We start from the raw sequence: 23,499 nt of genomic DNA on the forward strand, positions 1-23,499 counted from the left end.
ATTGTATGTTGAGTTCTCACAATCATCAATAACTGACACACTGATCATTTTGCATTATTTTGGCCAATGGTAAACTATATTTACCCAGCCAGTTCTGTGGTGGATAAAATATTTGCCAAATAATAGACCCATATTTCAAAAAGACAAACATGCCTCCATTTGGCAGCCACACTTCCATTTGGCTCACATACTTATAGGCCTAGCACTGACTTCACTCTAAAAATAGCTTTTTTTGTTTTATGATATAGCCTAATCTTTTTTTTATCATTTGGATCACCACTGACTGAACAGCATTCCTTTTGTGAAAATGGCGCCAAATTTGTTTAGTGCTTTGACAAATTCTGCATATTCACTTATTTGACAGTTTTACTACTTGGGAGTCTGTCCATGAAAATGCCTGTGAAACAATTATTCATGCTTTATTATGAAGAAATTACCAGCTATTACTAAGTGGTTTGGTTTTACTCAGAAGAAGTGCACTGTTTAGTCTTTTATATTTTTTATGTAAAGATTTGTCTTCCTCAGTTTTTTTAATCGTAAGATATAGGGATATATTTTTGCGAAGTGAAAGTGTAAATATTATGACAACCAACCCTGATATGATTGGTACTTCTCTTCCAACTTTGATTGCAGATTTTGTATTTGACCTATTTTATTTAACATACCCAACAAAACACACCATGGTACAGAAATGTTCTAATTAATCTCGAGAAGGCAAAACCTAACATTTGCAAACAACAGCCAATAAATATGTTTCAACCATAGTGTTACGAATCCCTTTGGCCCAGCGGTCATCCGTAACACATAGGTTAAATAGCACAAGCTAAATTATAATTGGCAAAGAATCTTGTGTTTGAAAGAGTGATTCAAACACTAAATTGTTTTGTTTTCTCTTATTTCAACCAGCCAGTGTTTTTAATGAAGGTGCCCTAGGGAGTAAGTTGGGAAAATTCAAGCAAGGGAATACTCTCTCTTAAGATGGAATCAGTTTTCTGTTGAAGGGAACATTTTTTTATTTCAGAAGCTATTCACATTTCCCCCTAGTAGGACACTAAGGGGATACTGTGCTGGATTTGAATTATGTGGCATGCAAATTTCATTTGATAAAAGTCATCACACAAACTACACAATTTACCCCAAATAAACATCTATCAGGTTTCAGAGTCACGCAAAAAGCTGTGATTACCTTCCCTTGCTGGATCCTTTCAGCGGGTTATTTCCTTACTCTGAAAAGCAGAATTAGGCCTATGTGTTTTACAGTGAATCATACCCAATTGTGGCTTGGTGGAAGTTTTAGGAAACTGTGAGAGCTAAGGTGATTAACACATCGAGGTTCCAACTAGAGGGAAACACTTACACAGCAAAAGGGGACCTGCCCGCGTTAGTCATTTGAGGTTACTGAACCTGAGCCTTTCTTGGACCTGAACACTGCTCTGAAGTCTATAGACTTCAGGGCAGACCACATTTTGAATGTTATTCTTTTATAGGGCTACTGTACTTTACTGATGCGATGAGTGAGCTCATAGCTCACAGCCCATGCTCATGTGTGCACAGTTGACATCCAAATATATATGCCCTCAATGTGAGCTCAATGTACACTCAGTGTATTGCCTCACTGTGTATGGAAATGGGTGGTAACGTGACTGCGGAAGGCAGAACTATTCTCAATAGTAGCCCTAGTAGTACCGGATGTTGCTACTTTCTTTACTACTTCTGTGTGGAAACTGTGTGATGCAGGCTCCTCAGAATGTACTTGTGAATGCAGAATACACGCCTACGCACTCTGCCCCTTTTTGACACTGAGAGGTGTTAGCATACATTATTTTTATTTAAAAAAAAAATATTCTCACCTTTATTTAACCAGGCCAGTTGAGAACAAGTTCACATTTACAACTGCGACCTGGCCAAGATAAAGCAAAGCAGTGCGACAAAAACAACAACACAGAGTTACACATAAACAAACGTAGTCAATAACACAAAATACAAGAAAAATAGACAAATCTATGTACAGTGTGTGCAAATGTAGAAGAGTAGAGAGGTAGGCAATAAATAGGCCCTAGAGGTGAAAATAATTACAATTTAGCATTAATACTGGAGTGATAGATGTGTAGATGATGATGTGCAAGTAGAGATACTGGGGTGCAAAAGAGCAAGTGGGTAAGTAATAATATGGGGATGAGGTAGTCGGGTGTGCTATTTACAGATTGGCTGTGTACAGGTACAGTGATCGGTAAGCTGCTCAGACAGCTGATGCTTAAAGTTAGAGAGGGAGATATAAGACTCCAGCTTCAGAGATTTTTGCAATTCGTTCCAGTCATTGGAAACAGAGAACTGGAAAAAAAGGCGGCCAAAGGAAGTATTGGCTTTGGGGATGACCAGTGCAATATACCTGCTGGAGTGCGTGCTACGGGTGGGTGTTACTATAGTGACCAGTGAGCTGAGATAAGGCAGTGCTTTAACTAGCATAGACTTATAGATGACCTGGAGCCAGTGGGTTTGGCGACGGATATGTAGTGAGGGCCAGCCAACTATTGCATACAGGTCGCAGTGGTGGGTAGTATATTCGGCTTTGGTGATAAAACGGATGGCACTGTAATAGACTACATCCAGTTTGCTGAGTAGAGTACTGGGGGCTATTTTGTAAATGACATCGCCGAAGTCAAAGATCGGTAGAATAGTCAGTTTTACAATGGTAAATTTGGCGGCATGAGTGAAGGAGGCTTTGTTGTGAAATAGGAAGCCGATTATAGATTTAATTTTGGATTGGAGATGCTTAATGTGAGTCTGGAAGGAGGGTTTACAGTCTAACCAGACACCTAGGTATTTGTAATTCTCCACATATTCTAGGTCAGAACCGTCCAGAGTAGTGATGCTAGTCAGGCAGGAGGGTGTGGGCAGCAATCGGTTAAAGAACATGCACTTAGGTTTACTAGCATTTAAAATAAACGTGCACACACAATTATTTACCCCTCATTTATTTTGTTCTCTCATTAGATGTGCTTCAGTCTGTGCTTCAGTCTGGACCGTCCAGAACTGGAGGGCCTAGTCCAAGATCTTGACAGACTAGGATAGAAACTGGAACCTTGGAGCCAGACTCTGGAGACAGCACCAGGACGTTGGGGTCAACCCAAAGCAGACCTTTCCAGCTGGAGGGCCTGAGACCACACTCTCTCTCGGTGTATTGCAAGGCCGCTGCATGCGCCTCAGTTCAGCCTGTAGCTGTGGGGAGTTATTGTTTAAACACAAAGTTGAACCTCCCCGTTGTTCTGCATCACAGTCAATCTCTGTGTGGGAGGCAGGGTGGTCTCCAAATTAGCTATATAGGCTGGGCTATATTTCTGACTGTATCTTAGTCTAGTCGACCACTGCCAAGGTGCTTCTCGGTCAACCGAACCATGTAGAAAAGGCAAAAACACACAACTAATGAGGAGATCCCAGCAAGACACAGAAATATCACACAGCCATTCTAATGAAGAAAGTGATCCAGAGTGGAGCCTTGTAAAACACTACACCGATAACTACCGTAAATACACAGATCCACATGCTCATTTCTGTTTCCTTGAAATAAAAGAAAAATGTTGTGAACGCTATAGGCGGAGTCCTTTGGAGACTGTGTGGGTTTGTGGCCACACATGATCCATCTGTCAGTATATCCCAGTCCAATAAATGCCAATAGATGCTGTCAGAAACAACAACATATTTCAGCATGCAGAAAAATTATCCAGCTCTTGATGTGTGTGTCTTTCAGAGGATAAATACTTTTCAGCTTTTCCTAACTGGATCAACTTAAAGGGCCAATAGTGATAAGCCAGGGATTCCATGAAAACCTCAGCTCTGTAGTTCTCTGAAAACCTCCTCAGTCAACGATTCCAAGAGAGGGATGAAGGCAGGCAGTGCCAAAGACACCCACCACCAGCCTCTCTTCTCTCTATTATCTGTCAAAAAATAAATCAAAACTATCTGAAGACAAATGTCTCTATGCTGGATGTTGCAAAGCCAAGCATCTCCTCTCAATCTGAATGCCAGTATCTCATGAATTTCAATTATTCTTTTAGATATGCATCACCTCGCGCGCAGTCTGTGTCAGGTTATAAATCAGCGTCCCACACTCCTGATCCAGAGCCCAATGCTGACATCAGCAGCGTCCGATTCGATGGCAGTGGGATCGGGGTTATCGACCGAGCCAGGGGGCTAGAAAACAATACAAACTCACAGGCAAGGCACCCAGTTGCACCAAGCATGGCAGAGCATCTGCACAGCACATGTCAACTTTTTACACCAAGAGTAACATGTAAATATTTTTCTAACCCCAGAGAATCCTCACATGGCCACGTGTCATATTATGTCTTAGGAAAGATAGAGGAGAAGTTGTGGGTGTATATGTGTGTTTGTGTGTGTGTTGTAAGGATGTATGTTCATGTGATGCTGAAATCCTGTAGCTAGTACACTTCAGTAATATTATCCACTCAGAAGAAGAGAGAGAATATTTGACCTGCTCGGACCCAACCCTACAGTACCTCACCAAACACTGTTCCCATGCTCACTCCTCATGATATGCATTGCTTGATTTCCCCTCTGCAATTTTCTCTGAAAACATGACATTACAGGGAATGCCGTGTTATCTCCAAATGTGTGGTCATGGACATTCTTACTGGAAAAGAAATGTGAAATCCAATAACTCCATGAGCATGCAATTTAGCAATGGCTTCTGCCGAAGAAGGGATGGGATTCATTTATACTTCTTCATCTGGATTCTGAATTTCTGGAATGATTTCGGTTGCATATATTTATGTAACTTAGTTGAAGGCTCAGAAGAAAACCAGTCTCAAAACAATTGGAGGAAAGTAATTATGAGAATGAAAAGGGCCATAACTTCTCTAAATGGTAAACCTCAACTCTGACCCCCGGGAGGATGTAGAAGTGTTCCATGTTTCAAGCTGTAGCAATAGCTTTGGGCTAAAGGTCAGACCACTACTGCTCAGGATACCGTTACTGAGAAGGGCCACCATCTGTGAGGGTAGCTCTTAAAGGATACTCAAATTTAGGCTCTACTCAGAGTAAACTTATTTTCCTTAATCAGTGCCAGTATAAAGTTATATGAGGAAATCAACATCCAAACATTAAAGAGGCTCTCTACAGTAGATGACAGATTGGTCACTGTGTGGCATATCATATGTGCGTGAGAAGTCAAAATTCAAAGACTGAATCTGTATCCTTTCATTAAGATTACAGTAATTGATATAGAATAAATAATGTTCCATGTTGCAGCATTATATCAAGCACCTTTTTATTAATATCAAATAAAGGTTGGCATTGAAAGATAAAACATTTCTCTCATACTATTGTTGAATAGACTGCTTAACTACTAGGATAAAGTCAAGGAAATCTGAATTCAGCTTCAAGCCTCATACTTAATTAGGGATTTAGTTGATTTTGTACCTCTAAAATAAACCCATATCTTGATGGGACATTTCACACATGCCTAAATTGCCGTGGGTTACTTGTGGGTGAACACATCTGAACACACATGGAGAATGAGTCTTTTAAGAGTCTTCTCTTGCCTGGTGATGTTAAACTTGTTTAAAATGAATTTAATGAGAAAGAACGGTGGACATTAATCCAATCCAGCAACACATCATGTACTGCATGTGGTAATACACTACTCCACTATGAGCAATCACGCTACTACACTAGGTGTCAGGGGAGCCATACATCCTGAGCTTCTAACTGTGTGAGTAATGTCAATTACTTGTGCGGGGGCTGACATTGAGCTGAATATTGTTCTTGGCATTGAAACCTAGGGAGAGTGAGTGAGAGAGTGAGGTAGCTAAATTGTGATGGGCCACAGTTTTCCCGCTCTGGGCCTCTCACGCAGGCTAAGGGTAGGGTGAAAGGGTGCTACGGAGAGGAGATCATCAGAGTGTGCTGAAGTCATCTGTAGAGAGTGATTCGCGGTGAGCTGAAAGCAACTTGGTCAGACAGGGGTTGTAGTCAGCTTTCAAAGCAGACACAGCACAGCTGGCTCCAGAGGGTTCAGCCCAAACATTGTTGCTAATTGCATCTGTCTTCATTTTCCGCAACCGTATGACACCGGTGAAAAATAAAGAAAAGGCTGGAAACTAACAGGAACTGTTTCAAAACCGCAAAGCACCTAAACTCCACATCAATTTTCAGGCCGTAACTGTTCATTTTAGTGATTGCCAACTCTGATTGCTTCTGTCAGAAATCAAAATATAATCCCTGTACAGTGTTTCTACTGTAAGCTTGTCTTTTTGAAGACAAGGAAAGGAGACTGAAAGGAAAGAATATATTCAGTGGACAAAACATTATGAACAACTGCTCTTTCCATGACATAGACTGACCAGGTGAATCCAGGTGAAAGCTATGATCCCTTATTGATGTCACTTGTTCCATCCACTTCAATCAGTGTAGATGAAGGGGAGGAGACAGGTTAAAGAAGGATTTTTAAGCCTTGAGACAATTGAGACATGGATTGTGTGTGTGCCATTCAGGGGGTGAATGGGCAAGACAAAATATTTAAGTGCCTTTGAACGGGGCATGGTAGTAGGTGCCAGGCACACCGGTTTGAGTCTAGAACTGCAACGCTGCTGGGTTTTTCACACTCAACAGTTTCCCATGTTTATTAGTCACATGCGCCGAATACAACAGGTGATGGTTGTATTATGGTAAAATTCTTACTTACAAGTCCCAACCAACAATGCAGTTTAAAAAAAATACAGTTAAGAATAAGAAATAAAAGTAACAAGTATTTAAAGACCAGCAGTAAAATAACAATAGCGAGACTATATACAGGGGGGTACAGAACTGCTACGCTGCCGGGTTTTTCACACTCAATAGTTTCCTGTGTGTATCAACAATGGTCCACCACCCAAAGGACATCCAGCCAACTTGATACAACTGTGGTAAGCATTGGAGTCAACATGGGCCAGCATCCCCGTGGAACACTTTCAACACAGCGTAGAGTCCATGCCCCGACAAATTGAGGCTGTTCTGATGGCAAAAGGGGGTGCAACTCAATATTAGGAAGGTGATCTTATGTTTTGTACACTCATTGTATTGCCTGTGTCATGCGCCATATGTGGGGCTCTCGCAGCATGAAAACCTAAGTAAGCAGCAGTCAAGGAGTACAATTTGGGTTTTCAGGACGGTTGCTATTGATCTCTACTCATCGTGACATTCTAGCTGAGAGTGACCCTCTCCTAGGTAAACAGCAGCCGTATGTTGAGATGTTTTTTTTTTCTTTCACTACCTCCAGATACAGCTGCATCTCATGCTGACAACGTTAAAGACAGCTTGTTAAATCTGTACATGGTACAGAGGGCCTTTACCATCATGGCCTTTTCCTCTGAGTCAGGCCCCACTGTCTTTTCTGGTCGTTGGTGCGGGTCGGGAAGAGAACAGGGCCCTGGCCTTTAACAGCACCCTGGCAGAGAAGGGAAAGCCCTTTACCCTGAAGGACAGTGTTTGCTTGTTTTAATGTGGTCGCCTCAGTATTTTGGTTTCCAGCAAAAACCCGACCACATATCAACTGACTGCCATGTGCAGACTTTAAAATTACAAGTCCACGGATCGTTTGAGCTGAACGTAAGTTCAACCGCACATAATGTTCATTTTTGTATCCCTGACAGAGATGATGACATTTTATAGTCCTCTTGTACACTTGTACTTGCCCAATAATGACCATGCTCTGCCTTTTTACAATGGCAGTGTCCTGTAAAAAAAACATAGTCCTGTTGACCTCAGACAATAGAACATTAACAAAGTATCTACAGTGCAGTGAGCGGTACTAGGGATGACATCCAGGATTCTGAAATGTTTCTGTAAGTGAGTTTGTGCTGAGTCCACCTCAACAAGTGCGTGACGTGGTAGTGGAGTGTGGCGTGTAACTTACAAAGTCAGAGACATGGGACAGTCAGAGGCCCCTTGAGAGGGAAATCAAGAAAAGAAAGGGACAACACAGCATCTCAAATGTGCTTTCAACACACAAGTCTTCTTCTGCCGACATTCTGCTTAACCTACCTCAGAAGAAAATGAATTACAAAACTAAGCATGTTACTATACAGCATCTCTGACCCCTTTCCAGCCCTCCCTGGTAACAACCACAAATCTAACCAGGCCTCATGAAAGCTAGGTGTAAGATTAATATACATTTATTGTGAGCAGCATTGCAGAGCTCAGAGACCTAAACCTCTGGAGAGGTTTAAGCCCTGTTTTGTGGTCGGTTGAAACAGGGTAATTTTAGGCCCAGTTTACATGAATAATAATTGGAGGCAGTGTGTAAATCAGCGTTGTCAGATTTAATACCTGGGTATGATGGGGGAAAGGGTCAGAGCAAGTGCATGCATTGCTTTTGTTTACATCTAGTCCAATATCCAGCGCTGTCATAACTCTTATGCTAACCAGTCTGTTATGATCCTCTCCGCAGGGATTAAAATGAGATTTTGCAGGTGTTGAAACTGTGGACTGCTCTGAGTGTCAATTGTTAAATTAAGTAGACAGGGACCTGATGCAATCTATGCATCAGATAGTAGGATTCAATTACCCCAATGATTGAACAGCTGCCTCAAAGTGAACATCCATGATAGCTTTGCCTGCTCAATTAAAACACAGCCTTTTAGCAAGCCATGCTTAAAGTAACATTTTGTCCTTACCTCTCTTACCATTCCCATTAATCATAAATTATTTGACTTCCGTGAATCTTCTCATGTCAATACAAACGGACAGTTTACGCCCCACCACTCAATCATAATAAATCACATTTTATTAGTCACATGCACTGAATACAACAGGTGTAGATCTTACAGTGAAATTGTTACTTACGAGTCCCAACCAACAATGCAGTTTAAAAAATACAGATAACAATAAGAAATAAAAGTAACAAGTAATTAAAGACCAGCAGTAAAATAACAATACCGAGACTATATACAGGGGGGTACAGAGTCAATGTGCGGGTGCACCGGTTAGTTGAGATAATATGTACATGTAGGTAGAGTTATCAAAGTGACTATGCATAGATGATATCAACAGAGAGTAGCAGTAAAAGAAGGGGGGGGGGGGGGGGGGGGGGGCAATGAAAATAGTCTGGACAGCCATTTGATTAGGTGTTCAGGAGTCTTATGGCTTGGGGTAGAAGCTGTTAAGAAGCCTCTTGGACCTAGACTTGATGCTCCAGCACCGCTGGAGTCTTTGCCAATTTTTATTACACTCATATTAATAGCAGGAAAAAAACTATGGAAGCAGCAGAAATATATAAGTCCTTAGAAATGAACAAAATACATTGAACATGTTCCCAAAATATGTTTGACTATTCTCGAGCTTGTAGACTGATGGTCACTTTGTGGTTACACGACTCAGAGATCAAAGTGTCAGCAGAAACAAGCCACTCCCAGTTCAATGACGTAAATCTGTGCTGCCAAGAACGATGGCGTCGATATCAGAAATGTACGATGTCACCTGGGAAGGTAAACACAAGCCGATTAAACGTTTTAATGTACTGTATGACTGAAGGTGTGTTGCTAAATCCTTGTATAATTCGACGTAGTGCATTTTTAGCTATCGTTCGGCGAATGTAGCTGCGTATGTCCATCTCATCACGCCAGCTGCTGACTTGTTCGCTAGCTAATTCAGCTTGCTAACACGAGATAGCCACTTAGCTAGCACATTATTTCTGCCGACATTTCTTATTTCTAAGTTATCTAGCTAACGTTAAGAATTGATTACTGTTATTGTGTATCCCGTTGTCGTAACTAACAGTCCACAGCATGTGTGAGTTTGCAAGGACACACAGCAGGCTAAACTAGCTAGCCAGCGTAAGTACCTAACGCCTGTCATCGGATTATGACTACGTTAGCTAGCTGCCTGCTGTCATTGTTCTGCCTCTTTAGTTGGCTTGCTAAAATACACGGTCTTGCAATGGATACTACCATTAGGCAGGGGAAACCCGTTTTGGTGATTTCTTGTCTATCATCAAAATAAATCACAGCACGTTTTTGGACTCTCAACAGTTAACTGATTAGTTTTGTACAATATCATTGGACATTAATGTTGTAAATGTAATTGAATTCCTAAAACTGACATTTAAAATGATGTTGCTGTTTCCTGTTGACAAGACATATTGATAAATAGCACAATACCAAAATACCGTTTTAAATTGTCCAAATAGGAAAGTATTCAGACCCCTTGACAATTTCCACATTTTGTTACGTTACAGCTTTATTCTGAAATTGATTAAATAAAACAAATTCCTCAGCAATTTACACTCAATACCCCATAATGACAAAGTGAAAACACGTTTAGAAATGTTAGTAAATTTAAAAATAACAGAAATACCTTATTTACATAAGTATTCAGACCCTGCGCTATGAGACTTGAAATTGAGCTCAGGTGCATCCTGTTTCCATTGATCATCCTTGATGTTTCTACAACTTGATTGGAGTCCACCTGTGGTAAATTCAATTGATTGAACATGATTTGGAAAGGCACACACCTGTCAATTAAAGGTTCACAGTTGACAGTGCATGTCAGAGCAAAAACCATGCCAATTGTCCATAGAGCTCTGAGACATGATTGTGTCGAGGTACAGATCTGGGAAGGGTACCAAAAAATGCCAGGGAGGTGATCCAGAACCCAATGGACACTCTGACAGAGCTCTAGAGTTCCTCTGTGGAGATGGGAGAATCTTCCAGAAGGACAACCATCTCTGCAGCACTCCACCAATCAGGCCTTTATGGTAGAGTGCCCAGATAGATGGAAGCCACTCCTCAGTAAAAGGCGCATGACAGCCCGCTTGGAGTTTGCCAAAAGGCACCTAAAGACTCTCAGACCATGAGAAACAAGATTTTCTGGTCTGATGAAACCAATATTGAACTCTTTGGCCTGAATGCCAAGCGTCATGTCTGGAGTGTAAGGTCGCTTAAATTCAAATCTGGTATTAGAACAAATTATTTGGCAAAGAGTAACTCAAGTTTTCTTTGTTCTTTAATTATTGCAAACACGTGTATGGTAAATAAGTTGTTCGTGTATATATATACAGTCTCGCTGTGACACCACGCAGGGCAAACAGAGAAGAGAACGTCACATCCTATTGTTCTCTCTTAAATACTCTGACAGAGATAGTTCCCGCTCAATGCTGGCCTGTCAGAGGGAGGAGGAGCGTGGTTTAAACTTGCTCATCCTATCGTCGGCGTGCAGGCTGGTCCCAGCCTCGTGACGCACTTCCTGTCGCCGGTTGTGGTTCTTGTCTTCAGCAGTTGACTTATCCGTAGTTTATATACTTAATATTGTAGCATAGCTTCCCCGGTATATCATATAGGTTATGCAAACAAAATAGCCAGTTTAACCCTAACAGGAGGAAAGCTGGCACCATCTCTATGGTGAAGTATGGTGGTGGCAGCATCATGCTTTGGGGATGTTTTTCAGCGGCAGGAACTGGGAGACTAGTCAGGATCTAGGCAAAGATGAACGTAACAAAGTACAGAGAGATCCTTGATGAAAACCTGCTCCAGAGTGCTCAGGACCTCAGACTGGGGCGACGGTTCACCTTCCAACAGGACAACGACCCTAAGCACACAGCCATGCAACACTTTTTTTGTTGATCACATCCATCGAAATCACTCTCAAATAAATAGAATAGGGGGCAAACGTTTGGGGTAACAGCATTCTAACTCCTGTGACCCCCACTGCATATGACAAAATCAATAGTACAAACCCAAAGATTTTGATCTGTTTTAAGCAATTGATATTGTGTCATTGTGTTGACTATAGACATTCTGAGGTAAAAGTTATGTGAGCTGCTCTGACAGCTGGTGCTTAAAGCTTTGCATAGGCGCTTTGTTGTGTTTTTTTATGGGACTGTTAAATAACGTTAACTGGTTACCATTCTTTTAAAATACCGGTTCTGTTCCAGAACAGTATAGATCACTTTCGTTTCCGGTTCTGATTCTGTTCCTTGAAAATTTTTATTTTGCGCTTTTCGGTTCTTTTCCCTGAACCGGTTCCAACCCCTGGTAGTAATACATACTGTCCACATCATGGAAACTCACAGATTTTTTTAATAATCATGTATTTCTCACAAGTTTAACCATTTAGATGTAACAAATGCCCCTTAGCACAATTTAACCTGGCACTCTAGACTATAGGGTCTGTGCAGCAGGCTGAATGTTTGACGTCTTACTACTAATGGATAGCTACTACTATTACTAGCTACCTAAAATTAGCAAAAGAGAGATGTTTTTCAAAGCATGCGTGTTGACACTGAAGGAGAGTGCATTGTTATGCGAGTTTTCCAGAGTTAACTTTAGCTTGCTTTCTAGGTAGGTATTTAGATAACTAGCTAATGAGCTTTGTTTTAACCGTATATACAGTGCCTTCAGAAAGTATTCACACCCCTTGACTTTTTTCACATTTTGATGTATTACAGCCTGAATTTAGAATTCACTGGCATACATACAATGCCCCATAATGTTAAAGTGGAATTATGTTTTTCGTTATTATTATTATTATTATTATTATTATTTTAACAAATTAATACAATTAACTGAAATGTCTTAAGTCAGTAAGTGTTCAACCCCTTTGTTATGGCAAGCCTAAATAAGTTCAGGAGTAAAAATGTGCTTAACAAGTCTCATAATAAGTTGCATGGACTCACTCTGTGAGCAATAATAGTGTTTAACATGTTTTTTGAATGACTACCTCATCTCTGTACCCCACATATACAATTATCTTACAGATTCAACCACAAAGTCCAGGGAGGTTTCCCAATGCCTTGCAAAGAACGGCACCTATTGATTGATGGGTAAAAAGAGAAAAAAGCAGACATTGAATATCCTTTGAGCATGGTGAAGTTATTAATTACACTTCTGAATCATGTATCAATACACCAAGTCATTACAAAGACACAGGCATCCTTCCTAACTCAGTTTCTGGAGAGAAAGGAAACTGCTCACCATGAGGCAAGTGGCGACTTTTTAAAACAGAGTTTAATGGCTGTGATATGAGTACACTGAGGATGGATCAACAACATTAATTGCTCCACAATACTAAGCTAATTGACAGAGTGAAAAGAAGGAAGCCTGTACAGAATAAAATTATTCCAAAACATGCATCCTGTTTTCAGCAAGGCACTAAAGTAATACTGCAAAGAATGTGGCAAAACAATTAACTTCTTGTCCTGAATACAAAGTGTTATGTTTGAGGCAAATCCAATACAACAGATTACTGAGTATCACTCCCCATACATTCAAGAATAGTGGTGGCTGCATCATGTTATGGGTGTAATCGTTAAGGATAAAAAAGAAACGGAATGGAGCTAAAGCACAAGCAAAATCTAAGGCCAAATATGTGACTGACCGCCTCGATTCGGTCTTATGTGGCAAAATTTGAAAATGTGTTTTTTTACATTGACTAAAAGTAGAGACTCAGAGCTAGAAAATGGTATATCATACACTGCAGTTGAGGAACAATGGGAAAGTAATTCTGCTTTGAAAGTTGATAAACTTGTAACCCCACTTTTGAGGAAATGGTCCTTGAATGTTTTGGTACATCTTCTGGCGAGTTCTTCTTTGTCCACCCATTCAACATCGTTCACACCCTCTTAAGCCTGAGCCTTAGATTCACATGTGAGGCCATATGGTAAACACACGCAATATCACATAAAATCAGAGTTTATTTGTCACATGCACAGGATACAGAAGGTGTAAATGGTACAGTGAAGTGGTTACTTGCATAGTAGTAATATCAAAAACAGAATGTTTCCAGATAAAAATACTTTATGAATATGTTATCATTATTAGGTTACGCTTACCTGACACACTTGTCTAAATTGATGGGTCATGTGAAGGAAATGCTAAAACCACCCCCCCCAGCCACATCTAGCTAAGTGGAGGGGTCACTATTGTCTAAACATGTTCACATGTTCATGAAATACAATAGATGGCCGTAATCATCCCCAGACACACCTGGCTAACTTGATGAGTCATGTAATAATCCGGCTGAAGTGGAGTCATTTGTTTAGACATGTAGGTAGGTAGCTAGCTAGCTACCATATTCCCAACTCATACTACTACTACCAATACAAACATTGTCATAGCTGTAGTATGAATCTGCAGTTAGCTAAAGCTAACAAAGTAGGTTCAATGTTAGCTAGCTAACATTAGGCTATAACTAGCGATGCAAATAGATTTCTGATTTTAATAATATTACTACACAGTAAGCTAATGTTTGCTAGCTGCTGTAACTAACAGTACGCTTTAACTTGCAATAAAAACGACTTTCTTACAAAATTTGAAACTTATCTGAAAATGTAGCTAGACTCTTAACTGTATACATGGATGAACGCTTCACGGTAGACTGGAACCATTTAACTCAGTTTTGTTTGTAGCTACATCTTGGGTGTGTTCGTAAATTCATTATGGAGTGCCAGAGTGCGCTCTGGGCGTTTTGTAAATTCAGAGCGTTTTCAGATTGTCCGTTCGTAAATTGAGGGTTTCGCTCTTGGAGGGTTCAGTAGGGTTGGTCCGAGCATTCTGTCCTCACAACGGCAGTCAAGCACCCAAGCTAACATTGGCTACTTCCGGACACAAATGAGAGAGAATCTCACTCTGACCATTTTACTCGCCCTAGCAGACCTGGTTAGGGTGTTTTCATGTTATCTAGAGCGTCGGTGACTGTAACTGTGCTGCTGGCAACAATTCAATTGTTGTTTTTTTAGGAAGGTTTACTTACTCCGGCAATATTCAACGGGTGTTAAGCGTTTGTAAATTCATCAGTTATTCTGTCGGAGTACATAGCCAGAGTGACATTACAAGCACACCCCTTGTCTGGCCAGCGTTGTCAAGTCACTCCGGTTCACACTGACCGTGGCGTGTGCAGAAAGTAGCCTATCACTTTTTCTAACTGATCTGTTGATAGCGCCTGCTAAATTGGGGTCATCAATGATGTTGAGAAAAGCAGCAAAACTTTTGTAGTTCTCGATGGCTAATGTTATACACTGCTCAAAAAAATAAAGGGAACACTTAAACAACACAATGTAACTCCAAGTCAATCACACTTCTGTGAAATCAAACTGTCCACTTAGGAAGCAACACTGATTGACAATAAATTTCACATGCTGTTGTGCAAATGGAATAGACAACAGGTGGAAATTATAGGCAATTAGCAAGACACCCCCAATAAAGGAGTGGTTCTGCAGGTGGGGACCACAGACCACTTCTCAGTTCCTATGCTTCCTGGCTGATGTTTTGGTCACTTTTGAATGCTGGCGGTGCTTTCACTCTAGTGGTAGCATGAGACGGAGTCTACAACCCACACAAGTGGCTCAGGTAGTGCAGCTCATCCAGGATGGCACATCAATGCGAGCTGTGGCAAGAAGGTTTTCTGCGTCTGTCAGTGTAGTGTCCAGAACATGGAGGCGCTACCAGGAGACATGCTAGTACATCAGGAGACGTGGAGGAGGCCGTAGGAGGGCAACAACCCAGCAGCAGGACCGCTACCTCCGCCTTTGTGCAAGGAGGAGCAGGAGGAGCACTGCCAGAGCCCTGCAAAATGACCTCCAGCAGGCCACAAATGTGCATGTGTCTGCTCAAACGGTCAGAAACAGACTCCATGAGGGTGGTATGAGGGCCCGACGTCCACAGGTGGTGGTTGTGCTTACAGCCCAACACCGTGCAGGACGTTTGGCATTTGCCAGAGAACACCAAGATTGGCAAATTCGCCACTGGCACCCTGTGCTCTTCACAGATGAAAGCAGGTTCACACTGAGCACGTGACAGACGTGACAGAGTCTGGAGATGCCGTGGAGAATGTTCTGCTGCCTGCAACATCCTCCAGCATGACCGGTTTGGTGGTGGGTCAATCATAGTGTGGGGTGGCATTTCTTTGGGGGGCCGCACAGCCCTCCATGTGCTCGCCAGAGGTAGCCTGTCTGCCAATTAGGTACCGAGATGAGATCCTCAGACCCCTTGTGATACCATATGCTGGTGCGGTTGGCCCTGGGTTTCTCCTAATGCAAGACAATGCTAGACCTCATGTGGCTGGAGTGTGTCAGCAGTTCCTGCAAGAGGAAGGCATTGATGCTATGGACTGGCCCGCCCGTTCCCCAGACCTGAATCCAATTGAGCACATCTGGGACATCATGTCTCGCTCCATCCACCAACGCCACGTTGCACCACAGACTGTCCAGGAGTTGGCGGATGCTTTAGTCCAGGTCTGGGAGGAGATCCCTCAGGAGACCATCCGTCACCTCATCAGGAGCATGCCCAGGCGTTGTAGGGAGGTCATACAGGCACGTGGAGGCCACACAAACTATTGAGCCTCATTTTGACTTGTTTTAAGGACATTACATCAAAGTTGGATCAGCCTGTAGTGTGGTTTTCCACTTTAATTTTGAGTGTGACTCCAAATCCAGACCTCCATGGGTTGATAAATTGGATTTCCATTGATTATTTTTGTGTGATTTTGTTGTCAGCACATTCAACTATGTAAAGAAAAAAGTATTTAAGATTATTTCTTTCATTCAGATCTAGGATGTGTTGTTTAAGTGTTCCCTTTATTTTTTTGAGCACTATATTTTTCAAAAACGGCGTGGTAGAAAGGACTGTCATCACATACTGAACAGCTCACATTATAGACAGACGCATGCTACATGACAGACCAATCCAAACTCCTCCTGGCATGTCCAGCCCATCCATTATCTCAGCCAAACTAATTGTACAATCCAGGTGTGCAACGCTTTAGAGACTTACCCAGAAAGACTCACAGCTGTAATTGCTGCCAAATGTAATTCTAACATGTATTGACTCAGGGGGTTGAATACTTATGTAATCAAGATATATTAGTGTTTATTTTTCATCATTATTTTACAAATGATTTAAAAAAAATGTTGTGTAGATCATTGACAAAAAATGACAAATCCATTTTAATTCCACACAACAAAATGTGGAAAAAGGAGTGTGAATACTTTCTGAAGGCACTGTATGTCAGCAACCAGTAGGTAGCCCAGATTTTAGAGAGGTGGACCAGGAACCAGAATAAGCGTGCACTGAACTGCCTACTCGAGTAGAGGGCTGCTGGTTCAGGATCATTACCATCCACTACCGTTGTGCTATTTAACAAGTTAACCCAATTGCTCCAGGGGCTGATAGTGTGCTGCTCACTCTCTCTCTCTCTCTCTGTGTGTGTGTGTGTGTGTGTGTGTGTGTGTGTGTGTGTGTGTGTGTGTGTGTGTGTGTTCTACTTCAATTCAATATGATGTTATATGAAAGCATGTCATTTTTATATTGCCTGAATCCTGAGAAATGTTTTGCTAATTGTGTTCACAGAAATGAGAGACAAGCTGCGGAAGTGGAGGGAGGATAACCACAGAAACAGTGAGCAAATCGTGGATGTTGGCGAAGAATTGATAAATGAGCATGCGTCCAAACTTGGAGATGACAGTAAGTACATATGTATTAAATCAAGATTCACATCAGACCAATTTCTAGTGCTGCTGTAGTAGGCAGAATCTGTTTGTACACAATGATCCACAACACTAGCCACCCATCACAAGATGTTTGGGAGACAAGGACTTGATTTGTCAATTTGGTTTCGTTCTTGATTTATTTTATTAGTTGAAGAAAAAGTAGCATTACAATATGAAGGATGTGAACTTTGATGTAGCCTAGACATATAGGTGATGGAGGTGTATAGTGTTTTCAGGAATCAATGATACACACAAAGCCAATATTTACAGTTGGGCAGCATGTTCAATTTTGACTACATTTAGTGGCAGAAGGGAAAATTAATTAATATACTGTATTCTCAGTCTGGCAGAAAACATGCAAATGCTACAATCTAGATGTAATATTGACTGCTATGGTTTGTAGTTTCTCTGCAACATGATTGCTAGAACAGGTTGTACAGTAGGCCTATGACTGATTTGGTCTTGTCACAGTTCTCTGTTCATGAAAGCAAGGATCAATCTCTTAGAAAATGACTGGTTCTCCAATGATGAATTAATTCAGTGTGGAATCAAGGAGTACTGACTTCCTTTGTACAGGCATAGAATAACAGGGAACCAACCTGCGCTCATAAGGATACTGCTGGAGATATGATTAGTCTTGTGTTATGCTGCAAAGACATTGTATACATGTAGTCCTGTTACTTAGAAAGAGAGCGACCACACATTTGTTAACACCTTCTTGCTCAGTTTACACCTTTTTCACACGTAGACCAATGGGAGACTGTCCACTCAAGCGGTCATATAATGTATGCATAGTTTTTTATTGGTCAAAAAAGAGTCACAACATTTAACAAGGCACGCCTGTTATTTGAAATGCATTCCAGGTGAAGCTGGTTGACAGAATGCCAAGCGTGTGCAAAGCTCTCATCAAGGCAAAGGGTGGCTAATCTAAACTATATAATATATTTTGATTTGTTTAATACTTTTTTGGTTACTACATGATTCCATATGTGTTATTTCATAGTTTTGATGTCTTCACTATTATTCTACAATGTAGAAAATACGAAAAATAAAGAAAAACCTTGAATGAGTAGGTGTGTCCAAACTATTGACTGGTACTACATACATACATACATACATACATACATACATACATACATACATACATACATACATACATACATACATACATACATACATACATACATACATACATACATACATACATACATACATACATACATACATACATATACAGTGCCTTTGGAAAGTATTCAGAACCCTTGACTATTTCTATTTTGTTTTACCTTATCAATCTGCATGCAATACCACATAATGACAAAGGAAAAACTGTTTTTTCAAATGTTTTGCTTATTTATTAAAAATAAAAAACTGAAATACCACATTTACATAAGTATTCAGACCCTTCACTCATTACTTTGTTGAAGCACCTTACAGCATTAAGTTTTCTTGGTTATGACGCTACAAGCTTGCCACACCTGAATTTTTGGAGTTTCTCCCATTCTTCTCTGCAGATCCTCTCAAGCTCTGTCAGGTCTCTCCAGAAATGCTCTGGCTGGGCCACTCAAGGACATTCAGACACTTGTCCCGAAGCCACTCGTGCATTGTCTTGGCTGTGTTCTTAGGGTCGTTGTCCTGTTGGAAGGTGAACCTTCGCCCCAGTCTGAGGTCCTGAGTGCTCTGGAGCAGGTTTTCATCAAGGATCTCTCTGTACTTTGCTCCGTTCATCTTTCCCTCAATCCTGACTAGTCCCTGCCAGGTTTCCTCCAGACGTGATGCTTGGCATTCAGGCCAAAGACTTCAATCTTGGTTTCATCAGACCAGAGAATCTTGTTTCTTATGGTCTGAGAGTCTTTAAGTGCCTTTTGGCAAACTCCAAGCGAGCTGTTGGGCCTTTTACTGAGGACTGGCTTCTGTCTGGCCACAACCATAAAGGTCTGATTGGTGGAATGCTGCAGAGATGGTTGACCTTTTGCAAATTTCTCCCATCTCCACAGAGGTACTCTGGAGCTCTGTCAGCGAGACCGGCCATGGGTGGGCCTTGGAGGGCATAGGCCCACCCACTTGGCAGCCAGGCCCACCCACTGGGGAGCCAGGCCCAGCCAATCAGCATGACATTTTCCCCACAAAAGGGCTTCATTACAGACAGAAATACTCCTCAGCAACCCCACCCCCCCCTCAGACGATCCTGCAGGTAAATACGTGGGATGTTGAGGTCATGGACTGGCATGGTTACACGCTGTGAGGCCGGTTGGACGAACTGCCAAATTTTCTAAAACAACTTTGGAGTCAGTTTATGGTAGAGAAATGAACATTCAATACTGTGGCAACAGCTCATATGGAAATTCTTGCAGTCAGCATGCCAATTTCATGCTCCCTCAAAACTTCTGTAGTTGTCACAAAACTGCACATTTTAGAGTTACCTTTTATTTCCCCAAGCACAAGGTGCACCTGTGTAATGATCTTGCTGTTGAATCAGCTTCTTGATATGCCACACCTGTCAGGTGGATGGATTATCTTGGCAAAGGAGAAATGTTTACTAACAGGGATATAAACAAATTTGAAGAAATAAGCTTTTGTGTGTATGGAACATTTTTGGGATGTTTTATTTCAGCTCATGAAACAACTTTACATGTTTTGTGTATATTTTTGTTCAGTATATTTATCAGTCTAATGGCTTAGGGGTAGAAGCTGTTCACGGTCCTGTTGGTTCCAGACTTGGTGCATCAGTTCTTCTTGCTGTGCCGTAACAGAATCTTTGGAATCTTGGACAATTTTTGGGCCATCCACTAACACCACCTGGTATAGATGTCCTGGATGGCAGTGAGCTCGGTCCCAGTGATGTACTGGGTCATAACCACTAACCTCTGTACTGCCTTGCGATCGGATGACAAGCAGTTGCCATACCAAGCTGTGATGCAGCCAGTCAAGATGCTCTCAATGGTGCAGCTGTAGAACTTTATGAATATCTTTTCAGCCTCCTGAGGGGGAAGAGGCGTAGTACTGCCCTCTTCACGACTGTGTTGGTTTGTGTGGACCGTGATAGATCCTTAGTGATGTGGACACAGAGGAACTTAAAGCTCTCAACCCGCTCCACTACCATCGATGTGAATGGTGGTGTGCTCAGCCCTCCATTTCCTGTAGTCCATGATCAGCTCCTTTGTCTTGTGGACATTAAGGGAGAGGTTTTTGACCTGGCACCACACTGCCAGGTCTCTGACCTCCTCCTTATAGGCTGTCTCGCCGTCGGTGATCAGGCCTGCCACTGTTTTCATCAGCAAACTTAACGACGGTGTTGGAGTCGTGCACATCTTCTTGAAACTATTTTTGGAGCAGTGGTAACGTGTCTGGCTCTGGCACTTTGGGTGCCTAGTCCTCGCCTCGGAAACCTTACACTGCCCCCCCACCCCCCAAAACCACCACAATATTGATACATTTCTCATGTAATTTGATCGATTTGTTTGTCAAATCAATTTGTGGGCCAGAAAAGGGGCAGTTAGGGCCTCGAAATACAGTGCCTTCAGAAAGTATTCACACCCCTTGACTTCTTCCACATTGTTTTACAGTCTGAATTTAAAATAGATTAAATTGAGATTTTTGGTCACTGGCCTACACACAATAACCCATAATGTCAAAATGGAATTATGTTTTTCAAAATGTTTACAAATAAAAATGTGAAGGTTGAAATGTCTTGAGTCTATAAGTATTCAACCCCTTTGTTATGGCAAGCCTAAATAAGTTCAGGAATAAAAGTTTCCAAGATGGCGTGGCAGTTCAGACGTCTTTGTCTTGTCATGTCCCGTGTAAATAGCATTTTTTTCCCTTCGTATATATTTCATATATATTTTTAACCTCAGTTTCAACATACTCTCCTGCAACCCGCCTCGCCCAATGTGGTATGGATCTGCTATTTTCTATACTTTAGAACCGGAACCCCCAACAGAAGCTAGCCAGCTACTAGCTAGTAGACAGTTAGCCACTGCTAGCGGTCATCACCTAACCTTAGCCCGGTCAACTCCTGCCAGTCTGCACAGCGGGATTCAACCCAGAGTATACCGGACTGCTTTTTCTCCACATCTCCGGTTTCCTACCGCAAGCTCTGAACCTTTTCACCTGGATCATCGCAGCTAGCTAGCTGCTATCCGAGTGGCTACCCCCTGGCTAACGTCTCTGTCCCGAAGCAAGCACCAGTGAGCCTGGAACTAGCCTCGTGCTAGGCCCATCTCCCGGCTAGCTGAAAAGGTACATCAGCCACTCCTTGGGCTACAATACATATTTTGCCAATTGGCCTGGACCCCTTTTACTGCTGACACGGAGCCCCACCGATTCCATCACGACTGGTCTACCGACGTAATCCCGCCGAGGGGTTTCAACAGGCTCCTCCGTCGCGACATCCCCTGAAGGCCTATCCGCTAGCCTGCTAGCCACGGCCCGCTAGTTGTCTAGAGCATATCGGACTGTCAGCTGAAGCCATTTTCTTGGGCTACAATGCCTATTTTGCCAATTAGCCTGGACCCTTTTACTGCCTGCAGCCCTGCCGATCCAACATGTCTGGTCTGCTGACGTAACCGTCCGAAGGGGCTACAACAGACTTCTTCCGTCGCGACGTCCCCCTGAGGCCCTTCTGCTAGCCCCGGCCTGCTAGCTGTCTAAATCGCCATGTCTCCAGCTCGCCTAGCTTCCCACTGGTCTCTATGATCACTCGGCTACGCATGCCTCTCCCTAATGTCAATATGTCTTGTCCATTGCTGTTTTGGTTAGTGATTTATTGTCTTATTTCACAGTAGAGCCTCCAGCCCTGCTCAATATGCCTTAGCTAGCCCTTTTGTTTCACCTCTCACATATGTGGTGACCTCACCTGGTGTAAATGATGTCTCTAGAGACAAAACCTCTCTCATCTTCACTCAATGCCTAGTTTTACCTCCACTGTATTCACATCCTACTATACCCTTGTTTGTACATTATGCCTTGAATCTATTCTTCCGTGCCCAGAAACCTGCTCCTTTTACTCTCTGTTCCGAACGCACTAGACGACCAGTTCTTTTAGCCTTCAGCCGTACCCTTAACCTACTCCCCCTCTGTTCCTCTGGTGATGTAGAGTTTAACCCAGGCCCTGTGTCCCCAGGCGCTCTCATTTGTTGACTTTTGTAACTGTAAAAGCCTTGGTTTTATGCATGTTAACAGTAGAAGCCTCCTCCCTAAGTTTGTTTTACTCACTGCTTTAGCACACTTTGCCAACCCGGATGTCCTAGCCGTGTCTGAATCCTGGTTTAGGAAGGCCACCAAAAATCCTGAAATTTCCATCGCTAACTATAACATTTTCCGAAAAGATAGAGCTGCCAAAGGGGGCGGAGTTGCAATCTACTGCAGAGAGAGCCTGCAGAGTTCTGTCATACTATCCAGGTCTGTGCCCAAACAATTCGAGCTTCTACTTCTAAAAATCCACCTTTCCAGAAATGAGTCTCCCACCGTTCCCACTTGTTAGACTACCTTCTGCCCCCAGCTCTGCCCTGGACACCATATGTGAATTGATTGCCCCCCCATCCATCTTCAGAGCTCGTACTGTTAGGTGACCTAAACTGGGACATGCTTAACACCCCGGCCGTTCTACTATCTAAGCTAGATGCCCTCAATCTCACACAAATTATCAATGAACCTTCCAGGTACAACCCCAAATCTGTAAACATGGGCACCCTCATAGATATCATCCTGACCAACCTGCCCTCTAAATACACCTCTGCTGTCTTCAACCAGGATCTCAGCGATCACTGCCTCATTGCCTGTGTCCGTAATGGGTCTGTGGTCAAACGACCACCCCTCATCACTGTCAAACGCTCCCTAAAACACTTCAGCGAGCAGGCCTTTCTAATCGACCTGGCCTGGGTATCCTGGAATGATATTGACCTCATTCCGTCAGTAGATGATGCCTGGTTATTCTTTAAAAGTGCTTTCCTCACCATCATAAATAAATATGCCCCTTTCAAAAAATGTAGAACTAGGAACAGATATAGCCCTTGGTTCAC

At 42.3% G+C, this 23,499-nt stretch overlaps 1 protein-coding gene across 1 annotated transcript in view; it reads left to right on the plus strand.

Annotated features, from left to right (window-relative positions):
- The first annotated feature begins 9,380 nt into the window (after nucleotides 1–9,380).
- The window catches only part of LOC115177354 (ER membrane protein complex subunit 2), a 66,325-nt gene continuing 52,206 nt past the window's right edge, over nucleotides 9,381–23,499 (plus strand). Inside the window, exons 1-2 of the mRNA XM_029738052.1 lie at nucleotides 9,381–9,482; nucleotides 17,337–17,450. Of these exons, the coding sequence (XP_029593912.1) occupies nucleotides 9,443–9,482; nucleotides 17,337–17,450 (154 nt within the window). The 5' untranslated portion in view covers nucleotides 9,381–9,442. The remainder of the gene's footprint in view (nucleotides 9,483–17,336; nucleotides 17,451–23,499) is intronic.

Source organism: Salmo trutta, chromosome 37 (genome assembly GCF_901001165.1).
Source record: "Salmo trutta chromosome 37, fSalTru1.1, whole genome shotgun sequence".
NCBI lineage: Eukaryota > Metazoa > Chordata > Actinopteri > Salmoniformes > Salmonidae > Salmo > Salmo trutta.